General features: G+C 34.4%; 1 protein-coding gene across 1 annotated transcript in view; it reads left to right on the forward strand.

Moving 5' to 3' along the window:
* Positions 1-10,282: 10,282 nt before the first annotated feature.
* The window catches only part of LOC145689340 (pickpocket protein 19-like), a 43,155-nt gene continuing 30,877 nt past the window's right edge, over positions 10,283-22,560 (forward strand). The window contains exons 1-3 of the mRNA XM_081763487.1: positions 10,283-10,365; positions 13,889-14,086; positions 21,442-21,595. Coding sequence (XP_081619613.1) covers positions 10,283-10,365; positions 13,889-14,086; positions 21,442-21,595 — 435 coding nt within the window. The remainder of the gene's footprint in view (positions 10,366-13,888; positions 14,087-21,441; positions 21,596-22,560) is intronic.

Below are 22,560 nucleotides of genomic sequence, written 5' to 3' on the forward strand. Positions count from 1 at the left end.
AGGCAAAGCCACTTCCTGTGTGAAGAGGATATCTATCTCTGCTTTACGGATGAAATCACTCAAAGCATGTTGCTTAACCAAGGAACTTAAACCGTTTAAGTTTAGAGTGGCGATACGAAAACTATACATTTGGATCCACCAAAGAAAAAAAAATTGTAGAAAGGAGAAAGAAGAGGACATTAGAGAGAGAAGGGATATTACGAAAGATCCGATGCACTGTCAATCCCTTTCCTAGGACGAGACTTTGAACGGGTACGAGCGGACTCTACAATATAACTATCTTGAGACTTTATTAACTTCAAAGAAAAATCACTGTCGCCACTTTCAGTTTTCTTTTTCTTGCGCCGGGTTTGGGACAAAAACACATTGTCACTTGCACTAAGGTTACTAGCAGTAGAAACAACCACATCACTGGGCAAAACACTATCACTAGTAGGTGGGGCGTTGACACTAGGTGGGGCACCAGAAGGGGACAGAGAGGTGAGAGTTGTCACATCAGATTGGCGGTGCACAGAAGGAACGTCATCACTGTTGAGAACACGTTGGTCAGAAAGTGAACATAAACCTGTATCAGGTTCCTGTGGAGGCTCAACAATATGGTCATCGCTAATGGGAGGGGCCTCTTCAATATTCACTGTGCCGTTGGCAGAATCCATAGTATCAGAAGTCGAAGGAGCTGTATGCATCATGGAATCACAAGGAAGGTGCACGGGAGGATCGGGCGATTTGACAGCAGGAATGTCACGAGGCGACGTCAAAAGTGGGAAGGTGTTGAAATTAAGTAATTCTGGTGTGGGCGTTGCGGAAGGAAGATTAACAGGAGCAGGGCGTGACAAAGGGGAAGATCGGAGTACGGGACGAGAGGATAGGGGAAGGGTACTAGAGCGACGCTTATCACAATCTTGGAAAAAATGTAGAGGACTATCACAGAAACTGCATGTCTTGATTTGACCATTATATGTGACCCACAATCGTAAACCTGCGATTGTCACATAGGAAGGTATGGAATGCTTAATGTTCATGCGTATCAACTTCCTGCCAGTACGAGTTTTATAAATGTGACCTGCATCATAGTATTCGTCTTCAATATGTTGCACCTCGCCGTACTTAGAAAGCACACTGATGATTTTAGCATTATCTAGTTCACTAGGACATACGTGTAGTTTAACTAATTGCGACATATTACTAGCAGAATCAAGGTCCAGAACAAATTCACTGTCATCATCTTTGTACACAACTTTACCTTGTGAATCACGTAGTATTTGCTCATAAGTAATCTGGTTTAAGAGTTTAATATACAATATTTTCCTGTTGAAGTCCATTTCTATTGAAATAACCTGGTCCGGGGATAATTTGAAGGTTGAAGCAATCCACTCATGGAGTTTAATCGACGTGGGACGATTACTGACAGGACGAAAATTAATTCGTATAGTATTCACTCGTAAACTAACCATGTCGCAAAACCGTTATCAAAAGACCAAAAGAATAGCACTGGGTCGTAATAAAGACGTTCACAGTCCAATACCACACACAAATGTGCAAAACGCGAGGAACAAAAACGAAGCGTTCGCAACTGCACACAACTTACAAGCACACAGCAGACGAGCGGTGTGCACACCGTGACTGCACAGACCGAACTGACTGAGCCACCGCGCCCCCCGTAGTATAGCTGTGTCTTTAGGTTTCTTGCTTTCAAAGACAGAAATGAAGTCCGAGGGTTATTCAACGTTTCTTTGTTTCTGCGACAAGTTACTTACAAGTAAAGGTTCTCTCCCAAGAATAGGGAATCCGGAAACTGCGCATATATTTAGATAGGGGGGGCCCACGAAGGAATACTGGTGAAATATGACGGGCCGACAGCAAAGGATAAATCCAATATGGCCGCAAGAAGGTCATGCCAATCGACTTTTGCAAGCAACTTCCCATCCACTTCCCAGGGTCAGATTGACTTAATGTTTTGCAGAGTGAAATTACAGTGAGCGTGACAGTTTGTAAGAATAATAAATGGCAGATGGGCGAAAGCCATCCGTGTCTGGATACGAATAGTCAAGAAGCGAACTAGAAGACATCCAAATAGGAGGTCGTGCGATGAAATGGAAAGCACTATGGAATAACGTGGAAACAGAATGCCCAAGCTAGATAGTTGCTGAAAACTGTTGGAGAGACCTGCATCCAGTAGTGAATCAACAACAGTTGATGACAACGGTAAGATATATGTATGAAGAGATACAAGGGGAGACAAATAGATACCTAGATATTCAAAAAGTTGTAACCGAGATTAGTAAACATTTGAAATAAAGGAAGACGTAAATAGCAGGTTAAGCAGTGGCTGCACGAACTGGAGAGAAGCGGCAGGAATGTTGTGTGACAGAAGAAAATAAATACTCCTTAAAGTCAATCGGCCATATTGGGTTCAATACGTCAACGTCCGCGAAATTTCAAACCAATAGATGTGGTGTTCATACATATATTAATCTGCAAAGCATTAAGTCAATCTGACCATGGGAAATGGATGAGAGGTTGATTGCAAAAATCGCTTGACATGACTTTCCGGCGGCCATATTGGATTTATCCTTTGCTGTCGGCCCGGCATATTTCATCAGTATTACTTCGTGGCCCTCCTCTATCTAAATATATGCGCAGTTTCCGGATTCCCGATTCTTAGGAGAGAACCTTTACTTGTTAGTGGTGTCCAGTATTACACTTGGAGAATAGTATCTTCCAAGGCTTTTGGGAGAAATACATTTGCTTCTTCTGTGTCATGAAATTTGTCAATTTTTGATCTTCTTGTTGTTTCACATCTTATTGTTTAAGATAACAAAATGCCCGCTGAGTGATTTTGTCATTTTATATGACAAATATCGAAGTGATAATGAACTAGAATTACTTTATAATGTGTAAACTTTCTACGGTATGAGATTAAGTATTTAAAAGTGTAAGGCATTTGCATCTATAAATAGTTTAAATTTTCTGTTTATTAGATAATACCAAAATTTTCTTAGCACACATATAATTGAGTGAAGTTTACGCTGTGAAGTAGAAGCTGTTCTCTCTGTTTCAGTTAATTGACGGCTAAAATATGAAACTATTTTTCTGTTTCGTTTGAGAGTTATAAGCCAAAATTGCTGCAATCTGAACAATTGAGACATTGGTTTATTGTCAAAAAGGTATAATGATGGTGTGGTCAATATGTTCAGTTTTAAGTTTTCAAAGAGTTCATCATAGTTTCAAGACAGCATTTAAATTAGCGTTCTGGCCAAGTTACTATTGGAAAGGCTTAAATGTTCTCAGAGAATTTTTAATGCGTTAGCGCAAATATGATTATAGGTCCAGAGATCTTTCCAATCTAAGTTTTGTACTTGATTTCTTAAAAAGTCTAATTTTGTCAACTATCTGTGACAAAATTTTGATATTTGTCAGATAGTCGAAATCCTTTGGAAAGCAAATGCCATTTTCTAAGGCTTGCTCTAAAATCGTATTTTCTTGGTTTTTGCGAAGGAAGTACTAGATCTGAAATATGTTTCTTCCAATTCCTCGAGCCAATTACTAAATCATCAGCGAACGATGTTATACTTTCTGGTAACCTCCCTAGAAACATACGGGTCGCAATTGAAATAATTTGCATCGACGTCTTGGGACCGAAGACACAGCATAGAAATTGGTACGATTTTCTGGAGTGGTCTACTCCAAAAGTTACATATCTTGAGCCTTTGGAATGAAGCAAAATTTGTAAGTAGGATTGCCCTAAGTCAATATAGAAATAGGAGATTTTCTTTTAACATGTGTGGAACGTCGTTAGTAGATTGAAAACTGATGCTAAAATACTTCGTAAACTAATTGCCTGTTTACAGATTTAAGAGCAAAGTCTCATGTTTTTGTCTTTTTAAGAACCAGTAGAAAGGAAGAAAATCAACTATTACTTGTCCCCTATATTATATTTCTGTCTAAAAGTTGTTGGATTAGCTTTTCTATCGGGGGATAGACTGTGCGTGATAGGGGCGTGACCTTTGGTGGAAATTTGCCTCTTTGTCACTGAGTACTTTGTGAGTATATCCTCTAAAATTGACGGTATTGTCAGGTAAGTAGTAGAACACATATCTATATATATAAAACATGTACAACAAGTCCAAGTAAGTCCAAGTTAATATGAAAAAGCTTAATATCGAATAATGTATTTTTCGTCACTTTATCTTGATCTTTTGTTGTGTTCTGAATATAGCTTGGTGTACACCATTTTCCGTCATCTATTACTGTTCAGATTGGAGATTAATTTCTTTTAACTTTTCTTGTACTTAGGCCATTGGAATGTTTCTCGCTAAAGTTATAGGTCAAGATGATGGATTTGAAACTAATAAAGTAATATTAAGAGTCATTGCTTCTAATGTGTAAGTAATGTAATGTTTGTAAGGGTGAAACATAAGGCATCCCTTATCAGTATTTTTCTTCTTGATATAAACAGGAAGAGAGAAATGCGACGTAGCTAGGATAATGATTTTACAAGATGTAAATGCGTCTTCCGAAACCTGTTCAAGTATGAAATTAATACAGGACGGAACGAAAAAAAGGAGATACGAGGTAAGTGCGATGGAATAAAACTCGAGTTGTTCAGGGTGCCATTACTCTTGAAGACTAGAGCTGTGAACAAAAATGCCGCGACAAAAAATTGTAAGCCGATAACCACTGTCTTCCATCAACACTAGATTAACACTCTTGTTTATTATGAATACGAAGAGTAAACCAAGAATTTCACATTATTCATTAGATAATTACAGGATGTTGAGGGTATATAAATTCATACTTTCATTCTTTATCACGTATCATTTCGTTGTTCCCTGGAAGCAAAAGTATGGTATGTTCAATACGGAATAAAATATTGAAGCTTTTCAACTTCACACAATTCAAGTTAGGAAATGCAGTGAAAATAAGATAAATTTTTATACGACTTGAAGAAAAATAAGTATCAGGTACGGTTCAGTGGACTAAACTTTACCGTTCCTATTTTTAACTAAATCATGTTATGCTGTAGTTATTAACGATTCATTTTCTTGCAAAATCATAAACCAAATCATAAGACATTGTCGGGAAACCTAGCGCGAAAAGAATCATCCTAAAATTAACCTACCCTCATTGGTTTTTCATAAGATAATAATTCTAACTTTTGTTTGAGTTATTAGCAAATAGTTATTTATCAAATATAAATAACATTATGTGAAATGTAACTTGGAAAATTTTCAAGATAGAAAACAATCACATAAACCATCCACTGTGTATATATTTTCGAAGGAAGTAATTTATTCTCTATTTTGGTTATTAATTAAATATTTACTTATAAAACATGAACAAAACTGCCTGAATTGTTTTTGAGAAAATCGTCTTCAAAACTTGACACCAAGAACAAACCCCTTGTAGACATCCTTCTAGAATAAATGTATCACTTCTTATTGTCAAGGTGATCAGCGGTTTATTTATGAAATGTGAAGAAAATTACCTGAGCCATTTTTCAAAAAAAGATACTTCGATCAAATAATTACTCCTCGTATATTTCTTCAGAACAGATACGAATAAGTAATACGTTATGAGAATATTAATATGAGAATATGAGAATATATATATTTACGAAAGATACATAAAGTTATCTGAGTCTGTTTTGATAAAAATCGTCCGAAAAGTTCTTACCGTCATGAATAAACTACCATTCGTAGATTTAACCCAGAAAAATGTCTTAAATTCAACTCAATTGTTTTTTGTTTAGCTTACCTTTCAGCAGTGAGGCTATATGAGACGCGGATCTACAACTTGACGTAAAATTCAAACCACATGAACTCAGGCCAGAAATCGGAGCTGGATCTCTGACCCTAAAGGAGCGTACGTTAACCCCTCCCAGATAATTTTAAGTTTAAAACTTGGTGAGGATCATTGATCATGACTTACAGGCGAGTGAACACGATAGATTGTGATGGACAAATAAATATTTAAAATCACTTCCTTGTATATAGAGGGAATGAAATGTATAAATCCGCTGAAATCTCAAATTTGTTTTCACGATAGTCATATGTCCTCTTCTGTTTCACATTAAATTTTCTCAGTCAGGCACGACTGTGTTTGGGGCGAATAATTTCGGGTTGAAGCTTTTGTAACGTACAAACGTAGTTTTTGCACAAGTCATATTTTATTTTTCGTCACAACTTATATAAACAAAATCCGTGAAATATCGTGGATTTGAAGTGATTGTTGATACTAATAACAATAAAGCAGAAATAGAATTTCAATAAAAATTACCTAAGCAAGAACGTTGGTGAAAATTAACTGACACGATGAAAGCCGAAACCGAGTTTGTTGCTTGATAATTTCGTAAGAGCATGTACTACCCAAAAGGTGCCAAAGTACAGTACTACTTACGAAGGTGTTTTTCAGTGTTTGCTAAGTTTTTTAGTCTAAAATACCTCGAAATCTAAATAATATTTCTGGACGTCTTGATACGATTTAAATGGTTACAAAATAAGTCTGTCATTTTCATCTTCCTAGGCTGCGGAACCAACATGGAAACTCCACTCTCAACTTGAGGACCCTTTCGATTTTCATTGGTTTGTGAATTTAAGGATTAAATAACGAACAACTAATGTTCCTCATTTCATAGAGCCTTAGTATCTTGACTAGTGTTACATGAAATATTTTCACTAGCTGACAATTGTGTGTAACATTACGTAAATGGTCTTCGTAGGCAACTTGTTACCACATCGGTTTTCTACGATTCTCTCCAGGTTTAAACATACTTCAATTTCAATATCAAACCATACTCGTTTATTATTTGTTCATCGATTTATGTTCTAATGACTTTATTAGTTAGTAAGTTAAAAGGAGCAATACTATCTTGTCAACTACTTGTATATATGCTCAAAACGTATAGGGAAATGCAAATACTGCTGTGTGGTCAATACACAGTAGTAGAGTTCTAACGTTCACGTGCAATATGGCTTTAAAGATTATATGATAAATTTAACACCGCGAGTAGTATACAGCAAATACTATCATATTTTGGGTCTAGTTTTAGAGTTTTAAGAGTTGACATTAACAAACTGTTACATTATTTTCGTAAGACAAATTAAAAAGATTTGTTTAAATGTTATGGTGTTCCGTGATATGAATCTTATTGATTATATATGAAATAGTAAATAATTATAGCACGCATGAAGGAATAAAGAAGATGGGTGAAGTCGTATAATGGTATGAGAGTCTATAAGAAAAACTTTCGTTCACAATGTATGTCCACCAAAGCATTTACTGATTCGACCCTAAATCGAGAGAGAATTTTACAAAAGATAAATGGAAGATTTAATTTTGAGACCTAGTAGCAAAATGTTACGATTTTAAAAATTCACTCTACAATATTTTAGTATTTATGTAATTATCACTTTCGAACTCATTGGTAATACTGTTATTCATCATCATTCGATTCAAGGATAGCATTGGTCAACTTCTTAAGCTAAAGAGTTTTCTCTGAAATGGGAAGGACTTTATCCTCGAAACTACCAAAGTTCAAATAGTTTATCTGACACCCATAGTCAGCTTTAGAGTCAGTGGCGGCTAATGTTAGTGTTGCAGCGTTGCGCAACGACCAAAGTATTTAAAGAAAAAAATATTATTATCAATAGTAGTAAAGAACAGAAAAAATACTTTTTAATACTCGCATAACACTTTAAATAACATATTTTTTATTTCTATAACTGTCCGTTCCGTTAATCCGTTTTGAAAAGCGAAAAGTAATCCGTTACAGAGTCTCTAATTCATATTGCGTTGCAGCGATCATACAACGACCAGATTCTTTCAGCGCGGCAATTGGAGCAAATGTTAAGTCTCCTTTCCCCTATCTCGGAAATTAAAAGGATTGGTTGTTGCAGTGCTTCTGGAACACAGCACTGTTTACAGTGAACGAGAAGGTTTTTCGCGCTAAATAAGATTTCTGAATTTTCTTTCACTAGCAATTAGCAAATGGAATTTGTTTTTATGCATTCATATTTTTAAATTACAGGACCATACTGATGCAAATCAATATAATGACTTTTAATAAAAGTGATAGCAGAATTACAAAATAAGAAAGAAAATATCTAGTATAGGGGAAAACAAATGAAAGTAAACCCGCATTTACAAGTTAATTCTTAGCTTATATTGATAATAAAGGCTTCTTCTACAGTAATTTGTGAATCAAATATTAATAAGTCAGTATGTAGAATCGCTCCCCCCTCTGGGGACAGTATTAGTATAAACATATTTATTTAATAAAATAGGTGTATTTTATAATCTTGATAACTTCCCACACAAAACTGTTTGATGGGAAACGCCAGATTGAATTTGGGACTAATTAGCAATGCTCAGGGGCGTAGCCACGGGGGGAGTCCACTTGGTCCGGACCTCCCAAAAATTTCGAAACTCTACTAACATTTGTAGACTTTCCTAACGAACTATACTTATTTAACAGAGAAATGATTGACGTACGCTAAATATTTTATTTTACGCCTCATCATGTACTCTTTTTTTCATATAAAAATAATCATTCTATCATTTGTTCTAAAAATATAGGTGACAGTAAGTAAGAATTACTTATCGTCTTCTCGGGTGCAGTATAAGACAGGTTCCGTATTATGTAGACGTATTGGACCTCTCTGAAATACTTTGGACCCCTCCCAGTTAACATTTCTGGGTGGGTGTATAACTAGCAGTGCTGTTTGTTTTGATGTTCTTTGAAATTTGGCTTCTGTTACATGCTGATCCTTCATCTGGCGGGTTTCGAGGTTTCCTTTCCAGAACATATCACATTGGTAAGCATTGTTTCGCCTCATGTGGAAGTATATTGTGTGCATCGTGCATTACGTAACAACCAAGACGTATGATTTGGAATGTAGTTTTTCCTTTTACGCACATGCGTGTGTGTTGATGTATGAATATGTGACATTCGAAATTCATATACCAGTACCTCTTTTGTATCAGCTGTTTTGGATTTTAATTAATAGGTTTAATTTTATTATGTGTGCTTTAATTCTGTAAATAACCTAGAAATTCTGAATGAATTGTATACCACGACTTCTGTAAATAACTTACAAAAAACATTGACCAGCTTTCAACTGAGGAAAAATTTGCAATTAAGGCTTAGACAAAACAAGCAAAGGGTAGTTCAGGAGAGTGATATAAAAAATCCAGTTTAAATTTACAGGATATCTTATGGAAGTAGTGTTATTTGCACCAGATACATTTCTTCAATTTATTTTAAATTTTCCTAGATAAACTGTGAATAAGTTGTGTTCAATGTACATTTTTTTATAACACTAATCTCTGCTACGAACTCTCTTTAGTCAACGCTGAAGAGGAATTCGGATCACTGTCAGGGACTGAGTTTGCTAGAATGAATCTTTCGCAGTAATCTAGAAAAAAAAATATTTAGCGAATCTTCAAACCTTCTGAAATTAATGTCTGTACCTATGGCGTCAGCAAAAGACGAAAAGTTTTTTTCCACATGAGAAAGAATTGACATTTTCAAGGAATTGAATGTCCCACGAAAGGCTTCACCATTGGTTATGCTGATTAATCGGATAAAATGTTCCGCATTTTTTTTAAACAATTTTATTTAATTTAACATGTCACATAGTATTTGCATCTAAAGTTATGCTGATTAGTCAATGAGTCAACTAAAATATATCTTCTGTCTCTTATCGTTCGTACTGCAACACCCGAAACCACAATCCACCGGCCGCCACTGGATATAGTACTTGAAACAGTAACTTGATATAGTCTTTCATGTTTCCCAACATAAACTCTATTCATGATGAGCTCAACGTAACGTAACTCCATTCATGATTAGCTCATGGTTAGCTTATAGAATATCCAGAAATTGGGTGTAGTTTTTTTCTGAAAAAAAAAAAAAAACTTGTTCCATCGTCATTCAATGATTAAGAAATAGGTGTATTGAGATTTTGTATGAATAATGGTGGGATTTGCTTAATAAATACATCCAGCTATCTTCATCTGTTCTCAAGTTTTCCCATTTTTATACTCTAGGTGGTTCCTTCCATAGTTTTGAAGCGAATAAAAAACAAACAGTTAATTTCCGCTATTATTAAGAATCGAATAAGCATTATCTTACTGTAGTTATTACGTATGGGAGGCTCGGAGAAAGACAATGATAAGCGTATACAGATTATATATATATGTGCATTTTTTAGTAATATTTGTTATTTTTATGTGTCTTAAACACATTTATAATTTCCAGGAAGAATGTAAGGTGTAAGTAATGCCTTTGAAGAATATTTTCTTACGAACATCTTTCCATGGATTCAATCACATTGTTAATGAGAAAGAAACCCTGCTCTCAAGGTAAGAAGACTACATTTAAGTAACTTAAAACATTACTATCAAAAAATTCAAACATTTTTCATTTTTAAATGTTTGACTAAAAAGTAACAAAGATTATAGATTAATAATCAACTTAATGACAGTATTATGAAATATTTATCATAGATTGGAGTTAATGAACTTGCTTGAAAAGAATAAGACAATTTCTAGGTGGGAAATCATTCCTAAAATTTTTCTCTTAAATTATAATATAAACGGTTGTAAACAATTTTCCTAGAATGTGATTTTGCTTTATTACTTGTGTTTTTTCCCTATATTTAATTAACTTTACTGTAATGGTGTAGTTCATTCTTAATTAATTGTTTATTTGTAATGTATTTATTTCAATTTTAAACTCACTTTTCTATATCATGCGTTCTTCAGTCATTATAATTTGAACTTCCAATAAACTGTTCAATAGGGCTTGCCAACATTATAATATAAATTATTATGATTCATAGTCTATTCCAATACACTTGTTACTGGATTTACTGGCCCTTTGTCGAGTTGGCCAGAAGCCGCTTTTGGTCGTATGACGGCCAGGTGCTAGCCTAGAATACAGCATAGTATAAAAACAAAATTATGATAAATCATCGGTTGCCGCAAACATCTAATTGTTTGTTTTTATGTATGTACATTTTATTTACTTCTAAAATCACAACATAAATTAACAGTATTGCTTTTATGTATACAATTGTTTATATTTCCATATCTTAGTAACAGTATGTTTTTCTATATTAATGATGTATCTAGTTTTATTGTTACGTAACTGCTGATATTATTTCACTACTTCTTCTTCCTCTTCTTAAAAGTTACTGCTAATTATATACATCTAGTCTAATGTTTACAACTGTTTGTTCCAGCAGGTGGTCATAAGTCTTTGGTTGTGAGTGGACAACAATCTGAATCTGCACAACTTTGTTTCCACTCTTCTTTTTTAAATTCTCAACAATACCATAGAGTAATTGTCTTTTTTATGAAGCTTAATTACAGGACATTCTCCACTCTTGCTCTTTCTCCACTATTGTTTTAATTTATATTCTAATGATATTTTTAGCGCCATATATCGTCACCGATTTGACGTAGAATTGTATCTAAAAGACGTCACTTTTTCAGAAATAAATAAAGAAAATAATTTCATAATAATTCCCTACTACATGTATTTGTACTCTATTTTGTAATTTTGATCGCATTATCTGGAGTAGGTGAAGATGTATATTGAACACTTTCTCCTCTACAGAAACATTTTTCTTTATTTATTACAGATGAGTGTGGCTCTTGAGACACGATCTTTCGTCAAATTATTGACAATATAATCCTTCTTGTTTCACTATATGTCAAGACGTTGTACATAACGAAATTATTGATTACTCAATGTCATAAGCTATTTGTAAATAATAATTTCTCACATTTTCCGTTGTTGTTAAGAATTAAATCAACATTACTTATACTAACAGTTGATAATCTATGCTTAATTATACGAGATTCTTCGTGGCTAAGCGGTTAGTGTACGTGCCTTTAGCGTGGGAGTAACGAGTTCGATTCCCTGCGGGAGCTCATGTGGTTCGGATTCCACGTTAATCAATAGGTCCCGTATCATATAGCCTCGCTGCTGAAAGGAATATTAAACTCAAAATCAACTGATCTCACTAATTTTTTTATAATTGTTATAGGTGGTTAATGTTATATGGTTAGAGATGTCTTCATATTCTGTGGTTTCTTTTTTTTAAATAATTGTTAGAATTCTAGAAGCTTCTTTTTCTTGTTCGTTAAATTCGTAAAATATAAATATCTAATTTTGATAAAAAAAAATAGTCATTATTGAATAAATGATAAATATGAACGCCAGTTTTAAAGGTGAAACTGGATGAAAAACATCAAAAATTCATTGAAAATACTACAGATCACACACGTTGTATGTCTCAGATAATCCTTTACGCTGTCTTGTAGCTCCATCTCTTGAAATATTATTCTTGAAACAGGTAATCAGTTTAATAAATCAACAACATAATGCCACTAAAGGATGATTTCAAGATTCTCTCTGATTTGTTAGTTCTGCTTTATCATATCCCGCATGTATAACACATGTTATGTTTATTTTTAATTAAAATATAAATTAGGATGATAATAATCATATTAATTGAGAAAATGAATAATTTTAACATGCATATATAATCTGATCGACAATATATAAAAAAGAAACGGAATATTTGAAAATAACGAAACTACTTTTCACTTTGTAATTTTAAATTGCATGCTTAATGTACAGTCGAATTTATCAACATGATTTTTACATGCCAGAGAGAGTTCTGTGAGCTAGAGTTCCTTGTTATACGGAAAATTTATGGTTTTTAGGGTTTTCTTGCGTAACATTTAGGGTCTTTATCAGTGTGTATAATTTCAGTTTGCATACGTGTTGTCAAAAGAAGAAACCATTGAAATCAGGACCATATTTTTGACTCACTATATATATTTATATATATTGGGTAGTCTACAAATGGCGCTCACAGAGCACAGAACACTTCCTATAGGTCAAAATTAAGCAAAAATGTTATATGCAGGTATACCCTCCGGGACCTCCTTAAGCCGCTGTGGGGGAATCAAAATTTGACTACGTGGTTGCGATCAACTTGGAACCATTAGCATTATTCTACGAATCCATCAAGCAGTTATACTGATTGCTACACTAATAAGTGAAGCTAGTGTCAATCTATATCGACTTTAACTGCCATCAGAAAAGAATTGATGTAATTATTTGATGGATTGGTAGAGCTACTCTATAGTTATTTATCTGCTACATTGCTACATTGTGCAATTCGCGTTTTGAGACTAGGACTCGAAAGGTATACACTAAACTAAGACCCGAAAGGCAAATATATACGATTGCTTTATTATGACCTGTAGAATAGTGCTATGTGGTCCGTTGGCGCCATTTTTAGAACACCTGATATATATATATATATATATATATATATATATATATATATATATATATATATATATATATATATATATATATATATATATATATATATATATATATATATATATATATATGTATAATTTCAACGGTGCCCCTTCTGGCGCTCCTGTCGATGTGTGTTTTCCTATACCTCTCTCGGAATAGGAGGGACAAGTTGATGCGGCCCAGATCTTTCAATTGTAAAGTGCGGAAGCGTTGCCACAATGAACTATTTCATGGACTTCGCTGTGCTCTGTCTTCGTAGCCACTCTAAGTAGTCTACGATCTTCATTCGTCAATTCAAACGACGGAATGGTAAATTGACAACACAGTTGAGATCATTCACTTCTCTTCTCTAAGCAAAGGGAGGGATTCCTCCGTCAGGTGGTGGCGGGATGGGGTCGAATTACAGTTGGCATATTTTCCGAGGACACAGATGGGATAGACAGACTATATCAGAGAAAATTGAATACAATGAAATTGATTTTAACCCAAAACATTGAACTTTTACTTACTTTCATAAACCTTTTGTTTCTTTTACAGGTTGATATGGATTTGTTTCCTCATTATCGGTATAACAATTTTCATTATTTTTTCCCTTGTATCATGGAAGAAGTTTCAAGAGAATCCAACAGTTGTGACAATAGAACGGAACTATTTAGAATGGGAAATTCCTACTCCAGCTGCTATTGCGTGCCCCGAGAATGTCTTGATAAGAAGTATAAACAAGATCCTTAAAGAGTAAGCACTTTATTTAAATATTAAGCTAAACAATTCTGTATAATACTGCACATATGGATCATTTACTGCTTGCGGTGTTATGCGGTACAGAACGTGGAAAATGTTATTTAAGTAAGGGGTATTTACCACTCTAAGTTTAAGTGTTTTAACCCCTAACTATAATTTACTTCTAAGGATACCCACTTCAAATATATGAATGTCAAATGAAAAACACTCAAAAAGGAACTTGTGCTTTAATTTTGGTAATATCATATCTTGTTCTGGACAATACTAGGCTGCAGGGAAGCAAACTGGACCCCACCTGAGCATAATATATTTTGTCAAGTAGACCACGAGAAACACGAATCTGTAGGAATTTACACATTCTGAATTTCGGAACTCGAGATATTCGAACATAAAGTGACCACGGAAGCAAACGGAATCCCACATGACTTTTGTATATTTTATAAAGTAGACCACGAGAAACACAAATCTGAAGGAATTTTTACATTCCATATTTCGGTACTCGAGTTACTCAAACATAAAGTGACCACGGAAGAAAACTGGACCCCAACTGATTTTTATATATTTTGTAAACTAGACCACGAGGAACACAAATTTGAAGGACTTTTACACATTCCGAATTTTGGAACTCCAGGTATCCGAGCACAAAGTGACCACGGAAGCAAACTGATCCCCACCTGACTTTTATATACTTTGTAAACTAGACTATGAGAACCAATAATCTGAAGGAATTTTAACATTCCGACTTACCGAACTCGAGATACTAGAACTTATTGTTTTATATAGTATGTATAAAAGCAACGAAGGAAGTTCTGTCGCTTTTAGACCTATCACATTAGAACATTGATATGCCACCTAAGACGTACCTGGAGGATCAAAAATAGTACCCATCAGTATCAACGATCTTCTGCCAACGTTCGAGATGGCCATATATTCCTTCGCTTTAGAACTTGGTTTGCCGTGAAGCGAAGGTGGTATCAAGTGCATTTTGCGCCTCATTTAAAGTGGAGTCTTCTAAGGTGATTGTCCAAGGAATGAAACAGGTGATAATCGGACGGTGCAATGTCTGGGAAGTATGATGGATGCACAAGTTTGCCATTCAAGGCGTAGGATGGTGTCCCAGGTAATCCTAGCCATGTGAGGCATAGCGTTGTCCTGTAAAGGAGAACCCCTTAGCGATTCAGAAGTGCTGGCTCCAGAGCTTTAAGTTTTTCTTAAACACAGCTCAACTGCTGACAGTACACAGTTGCATTGATACTCTGCTCTGACCAGCTGGTAGCAGTTCCAGATGCACGATGCCGAGAACACACAGGAGGACCTTCTTCTGGTGTAGTGCTAGTTTTGGAACTGGTTCATGGGTTTTTAACCAATGATGACTGCGTCATGGAGCTTTGTACATAATCCACTTCTCATCACATGTCAACACCATGTCCAGAAATGGCTCCTTCCTCAGACGAGACAGCAAAGAAACACATGTGTATGCTCGCGTTGCCTTCTGGTTCGGAATCAAATCATGTGGAACCTATCGACCCAACTTGAAGTGCTTCCCAAATTGGAGGTCCTGCCGAATGGTTTATCCACTCACACTGAACTGTAGCCCCAGTTTCTCGCATGTCTAGCCACTGTTCGCCTCAATTGTTTCCTGAAGATCTTCATTTTGTACATGTGTTGTTCTTCCGGCACGTGGTGCGTCTTCGAGAGTTTCGTCACCGTTCTTAAACTTGTTAAACCACCGCCCTCACGAAGGGCCTCAGATATCTTCCGCCCTGCTGCAGCGGTGTTTGACCCCAGTCAGGCAAGTAGCCAAGGGGTGAGTTCGGGGGGTCCTGACCCTCATTCGAAAGTAGAAATGTAAAAAATTAAGGACGGATGAAACAAAAAGAAATAGGAAAAAAAGAATCAGCCTTAAAAATAAAAAGCTGCAGCAAATATTTGTTTACTCTTTTTTATGAGGAGGTTTGTGTGGAAAAAAGGGGGGTCAAGTTAAAAATGGATATTATTGTAACGGAGCATTCCGATTACATCTAGTTCCATGCTAATCCTATGGACTACAAACGACGATCGATAAACTAATTCGATCAGATAGCCTCTCAGGTAGAACTTAAGAAATGCCCACAATTACCAATAATATGAGTTTGGCCTCATAGGTTGCAGTTACACTTGTTAAAGAAATTTTCAATTTCACGGTAACACTAATCCATTTTATAGGATGTCTTTCCTGCCGAAAGAGATCTCATTGCTTTCTTTGACGGCTTTAAACGAAGATAAAAGAAACAAGTAAAAAGAAGACAAGAAGAACCGAATTCGTCAGAAGACTATATTTTATTTAATACTTTTTCCTTAAATATTCTTTTACTCGAGATTTCTTAACAGTTGGTTAAAATACTTACTAACATATTTCATTTTATTGTAATATCAAACTAATATGGGTATGTTGCCACTAAAATAGTTTAGATTGATCGAGCACCTTGTGTGTAACCACAGTATTTCATGTCACCCCTCCCTCTCTATTACGAAATCCTGGCTAAACGAACCAATATATGTTGCCAGGAAAATAGTTTAGAATGATCGAACCTCTGGTGTGACAATCAGAGTGTTTCGTCTCGGACCTCCCCCTATTACGGGATCCTGGCTACGTGTCTGCCCCAGTGTGAACTCGTAGAGCATACACACCCTTATGACGCTCTGTTAAGTTCCATATCCACTCTGTCTTTACGCAAGTTCAAGGTGTAACTGAACTGCCACAACTAGGTAGTATGTTGGATGTACCCACACCAACTGACCTTCATCTTATCTTCATTCGCATTCATCTCACCGTGTGAGGCTCAATTGAACACAGACCTCCCCAAAAGCGACAGAAATGTCTTGGTTACCTTTATATATCTCACAGGATATAATGTTTTTCATATAGACTATATTGTTTTTTCATATAAATACATAGAGTCTATATTAAACTTTAAATTCTAATATCTCGAAAGTCGGAATGTCAAAATTGCTTCAAATTTGTGTTCCGCGTGCTCTAATTTACAAAATACATAAGAATCAAGTGGGTCCAGTTTGCATCAGTTGTCAATTTACGTTTGAATAACTAGAGTTCCGAAATTCGGAATGTCAAAATTCCTTCAGATTCGTGTTCCTCGTCGTCAAATTTACAAAATATATAAAAATCAGGTGGGGTCCAGTTTGCTTCTGTGGTCACTTTATGTTCGAATAACTCGAGTTCCGAAATTCAGAATGTCTAAATTCCTTCAGATTCGTGTTCCTCATGGTCAAATTTACCAAATATATAAATAATTAGGTGGGGTCCAGTTTGCTTCTGTGGTCACTTTATGTTCGAATGCCTCGAGTTCCGAAATTCAGAATGTCTAAATTCCTTCAGAATCGTGTTCCTCGCGGTCTAGTTTACAAAATATGTAAAAATCAGGTGTTGTCCAGTTTGCTTCCCTGTAGGGCAATACTAGGTTCAAATAATAATAATAATAATAATAATAATAATAATAATAATATTAATAATAATAATAATAATAATAATAATAATAATAATAATAATAATAATAATAATAATAATAATAATAATAATGAAACAGTGTTAAAACACAAATTGGATCGATTGAGTGCCTCGTAGGCTAACACCAAATTTAAGATTTGCTATGAAGGAAATTTGAAGTTCAATATATACAAATAATAATCCTTATTTCTGTTATGTTTTCAACCAAAACCATAACTATGTAGTTTAGGCTTTCATAATTTTTGTTTATAAAAATCTCTTTAAGGCGATAGGTACGTATCTACAGAAGTGAATGAAAGTATTAGTCTGTTTTTCCTTTATTTTTGTAGTTACGCTGTTTGTCATCCAAGTAGTCCAATTGTTTTACCAGAATAAAATTCTTACAAACAGTATATGTGTTTCGTTCTCAATACTGAAACATTCATCACTTTGAATGGCTGATTTCAGCTTGACGTAATTAACTCGAATGGAACACTTCAGGGAAGTACAAGATACGTCTCATGGAGGCGAATAAGTTTGAGGAAAACTATCGTTAAGCATTTTCCAGAATAACATGCTTTAACTCAGTGTAAACAGAAAATTTCGAAGAATGGAGACAAAATTCAAATCTCAAACAATGTAAATTTAATAATTGTTGTAGAGGTGAAATAATAATTATATAACTTTATAATGCTCTTTAAAGATACTTACAATTAAAATACAAACCGTTATAGAGGAAAGTACTGTGGTTAAAATCTCTACGCAAAAGATAGGAGTGTGTTACATTGTAGGAAAATGGTTGCATTTGGTCACACTTGTCATCATACCACCAATTGCTTGTTTTTACATAAGATTGGCTAAAACTTTCAAATGAAATTTTATACCTTTAAGTTTGCAGTTTTTTTGTTAATCTTGATTACCACTTTGTTTCCACAAGATTATTTAATAGGATTCTAATTTATTCTCATTTCATCAACAAAGTATCGTTAAAAAAGTATTTCGGGAAAGGAGAAGACGTAATATGTCATCTTTCGAAGAGAAGTGGCTGAACAGTTTCAAATGAACATTTGAATATACTTCGGCTTCATCCACGATTACATCACGTCATTTTAAAGTGCTCGAAAGAGAAGCCAAGGAGGTTTAAGTTATATTCCAATAAATAATCGCGTTCGTCACGTAACCCTTAAGCAAGAGAGATGAAAGTGGTTATATAAACAACTCGTTAGAAATTAATGTATATAGCTCCAAGTGATATTGAAAATTTCAATTCTAACAAGCGGAGGAGAAATTTTTATAGTACTTATAAATGAACAATGCTAGGAAACAGCTGAGTAATTTAACATGGATATTTAAACATAATTAACAATTATCTTGTGACGATTTTTATCATGGCATTGTGTTTTTGGTTTGGTTGTCCTAAAGATGAACAAAGGGGGTTCGAAGTGCTTACCAAAAATAGAATATCTTACGCATCCCCCAAATTTGGAAGACAAAACTTCCATAACATTTTGTAAAAATTAAGTGTGCACGACATTTATACACCTCCCCTTCTACATAGAAGAATGGAGATAATTGCTATAATAGTGGAAAGTCCGAATTTGTTCCTGAAGATTTTGCTTATTGAGTTGCATGAAATCAGTTAATTCATTTGAAATACATTTTCGATAGTAGTTACCGCTTTAATACTTCTAGTTTCATTAAGATACTATCCTAGGATGGAACAATGATTTCAAATAAAGGTTTCATGTTTTTCCACAAACCTTCTTATTCCTGCTAGAGAACAGTCATTTCAGATAGTTATAATTTATTTGCGTTTACTTGTAGTGTGACAATTAGGCAATTTAGGATATAAAAGACGACGGTACATTAAAATGAGTGAAGTGTAAATGGTAAGAAGCATAAATGAATATGAGACAGAAAAATGTTCTAAGAATATAAAAGGAGAGAACTTGCCGATGTTTCGTCCAGAGATCTCCAATATCCAACATCACTGCTGTGCCCTCAACTGCTAACATGTTTTATTGGCTTACGAATATAAGGTTGTTGATACGGACCTTTAGGTGCAACTTGTTTATACAAATTCATTCTACAACATACAGCACACATAAAATCCACTATATTAAGAGAAGTTGAACGTAAACATATTTTTACAATACACAATTTTACTGCTGAATAATAAGTACTATTCCTTATGGGAGATCATTTATCTGAATCATAAGTTACTTGTGGGTCAACTTTATAGTCTAATCTGATAGGGATATTAAACTCTAAACCGACAATTACAGTGAATACTAATGGCGGGAGAAATTTTATCAAGAATCCCCACAATGCCCCAAATTACCGCAAAACACTATGATCTCAGGTAAAAAATTTCCTGAGACATCTCTATTTACCCTAGGACTATAATCCGCCAATCATTCTCTTCAGAATAGAACTGCATTTCAGGCGGTACTATTCACATGTCTCCATCATGTACCTAAGGCGAAAAAATCCCGAAGAAAGGGATTTTTTGGTAAAAATATCCCTTTTTAAAAATTTTTGTCCCTCTGGATCCCCCCTGTTTTAACGCAGAAATCTGATAAATACTACTCGGTGGACTGAATGTTTGTGCAAAATTTCAATCCTCTACGTGCAAAAATAAGCCCGACAAAAAATAATGAACATAGGCTTAATAAAAGAAAATATATATTTTAGAATTATGACGTCATCACCTCCTATGTCTCGACGCAGGAAGGTGTGAAATCATACGTAAAGTCTTCTACAATGCCTCTGGACTTGAAAAACCAAAAAACCAGTGTGAAAAAGCTCAAATAGGAGAGTTATAACGCAATGTACCATAAAACACCCATATGGTACAAATTGTACCATCGGATCCCCAAAGGGATACAAATTCATTCTACAACGTACAGCACACATAAAATCCACTATATTAAGAGAAGTTGAACGTAAAAATATTTTTACAATACACAATTTTACTGCTGTATTCCTTATACGAGATCATTTATCTGAATTCCAAGTTACTTGTGGGTCAACTTAAGCCGTTTATAGTCTAATCTGATAGGGATATTAAACTCTAAACCAACAATTACAGCGAAGCAACTTGAAAATTTTCAAAATAAACACCCATCACTGATATTTATTGGAAACAATTACGTTTAATTATAATGCGTTAGGTTTCAACATGTCTTTATTTGTTTGGTTATAATTAAGAGTTGAAGACAACAATTGTAACTGTTTCTTATATATAAGATCATGAATGATCTATTTATTACAATAGATAAATTGATTCGAATTCAGCTTTGCTGTTCAGTTCCGTGAGCTAATGAAAGGATGATACCTAGACAATTGGGCAAGTTTATATTCAAATCATCCACTCCCTCCGGTTATCGAACATGAGACAATGTGTATCAAACAAACAATCTCCAGGTATTTATTAATGAATTCGTTTCTTTATTAAATTCTGATTTTATACATATTTACGTTTTACAATAATCAACAACAATAAGCTTATCTAGTAGTGAGACAACCGTGGTTATATTGGTTTTCCTGTGCTTTTTATCGTTTCATTGCTTTCTATTTAATACAAATTCGATTGCCAGTAATCTCAAATTCAATAGTATGTAATCATTACGAATGCAGAAAATGTAGCTATAGATACATTAAGTTATGTAAACACCCTCTGTTTTGTTCAGTATTCAATACATTATTCCTTATCTTGCTTTTCATATATCTGTAGTAGGAATAAATTTTAGATTTAGTGTTTGCTATCAAAACATTTCTTGAATATATGAAGTACACCTTTATTTTAAATTGTACACAAGAAATTTTTAACGTACATGATAAACAAATATTCTTTTGTTTCTAGATTGTTTGGAAAATTTGACAAGAAGCAAAAAGGCTATTATAAGGACTTTGTATCACTGGTAGCTCATGTAAATAAAACAACAATGAAGAATTTCATTTATTTTGCCGAGGATAAAGAACTTAATCGGAAGAATTTGACACATATTCAAGAGAAGGTAAGGTTCACATCTAAGATAATGAACTATACATTTATTAGGTGAATCATTAATTTCGAGATTAATGTATAAATTAATTGAGGAATCTGTGAGATTCAAAAATTCAGATCTTCTTTGCTCTAATATTTGGTTGTGGTTTTATAAGTTTACTTCCAGCACATTAAGAAGCAAAAATATTAAAACAGATATTAGATCAGGAAGAGAGTGTATCGGGAAGCATACAATACGCTATGTACTTTAGGATATAATGCACAAAGAATAAAATGTTTTGTGCATACTTCTGGAACATAATATATACCAGTGTTTAAAAAGAGAGTATGTGTATTAAAGCATTACATGTAAGAAACACTTTACATAAATGGATCAGAGGAACAGTTTCGATCGTATTAATTAGAAGACTTGAAAAATGTAGGAAGGTCACCAAATATGTCAGGTTTTTAAATACACAGTCTGTCTACTATGTTTTAAGATTGGAGGCACAATAAATAAATAGCAAATAGAATAACCGTTGCTACATACATTCCTACTATTTCAAATCAAGTAGGGCACTGGCGTTGAGCTTTGTGATTCCCTTGTGAAAATATTATTGTGTGGCCCTGTTCAGTTCACTAGTAATATCAGAATATCAGAAATGAAGTAAAAAAAATGTGTGCTTTCACTTATAGTTTTAACCTTCCGGAATAGAATAAAACTGAGGAATTCAACAGAATTTTGGAATGTCTTTTCTAAGTAAATGTTTACTCGTTTAAGATATAATAGAAAAGTAACTGACAAAGTTCTTTCACTTACGTGCAGGACGAAATTTACTTGTCTGATATGCTAATTACATTTCGAACAGTTGTACAGAAAATGGCCTTGCTTTTCAAGAATAAACATTACAGTATACACAGTGAATTACAATACACTATTATGTTCGAAAGGAGAAAAATAATGGAAATGTAAGTATAAAATTGAATTGTTCGCGA

This window comes from Thermobia domestica, chromosome 7 (assembly GCF_964235325.1).
Source record: "Thermobia domestica chromosome 7, izTheDome1.hap1.1, whole genome shotgun sequence".
In the NCBI taxonomy this organism is placed as follows: Eukaryota; Metazoa; Arthropoda; class Insecta; order Zygentoma; family Lepismatidae; genus Thermobia; species Thermobia domestica.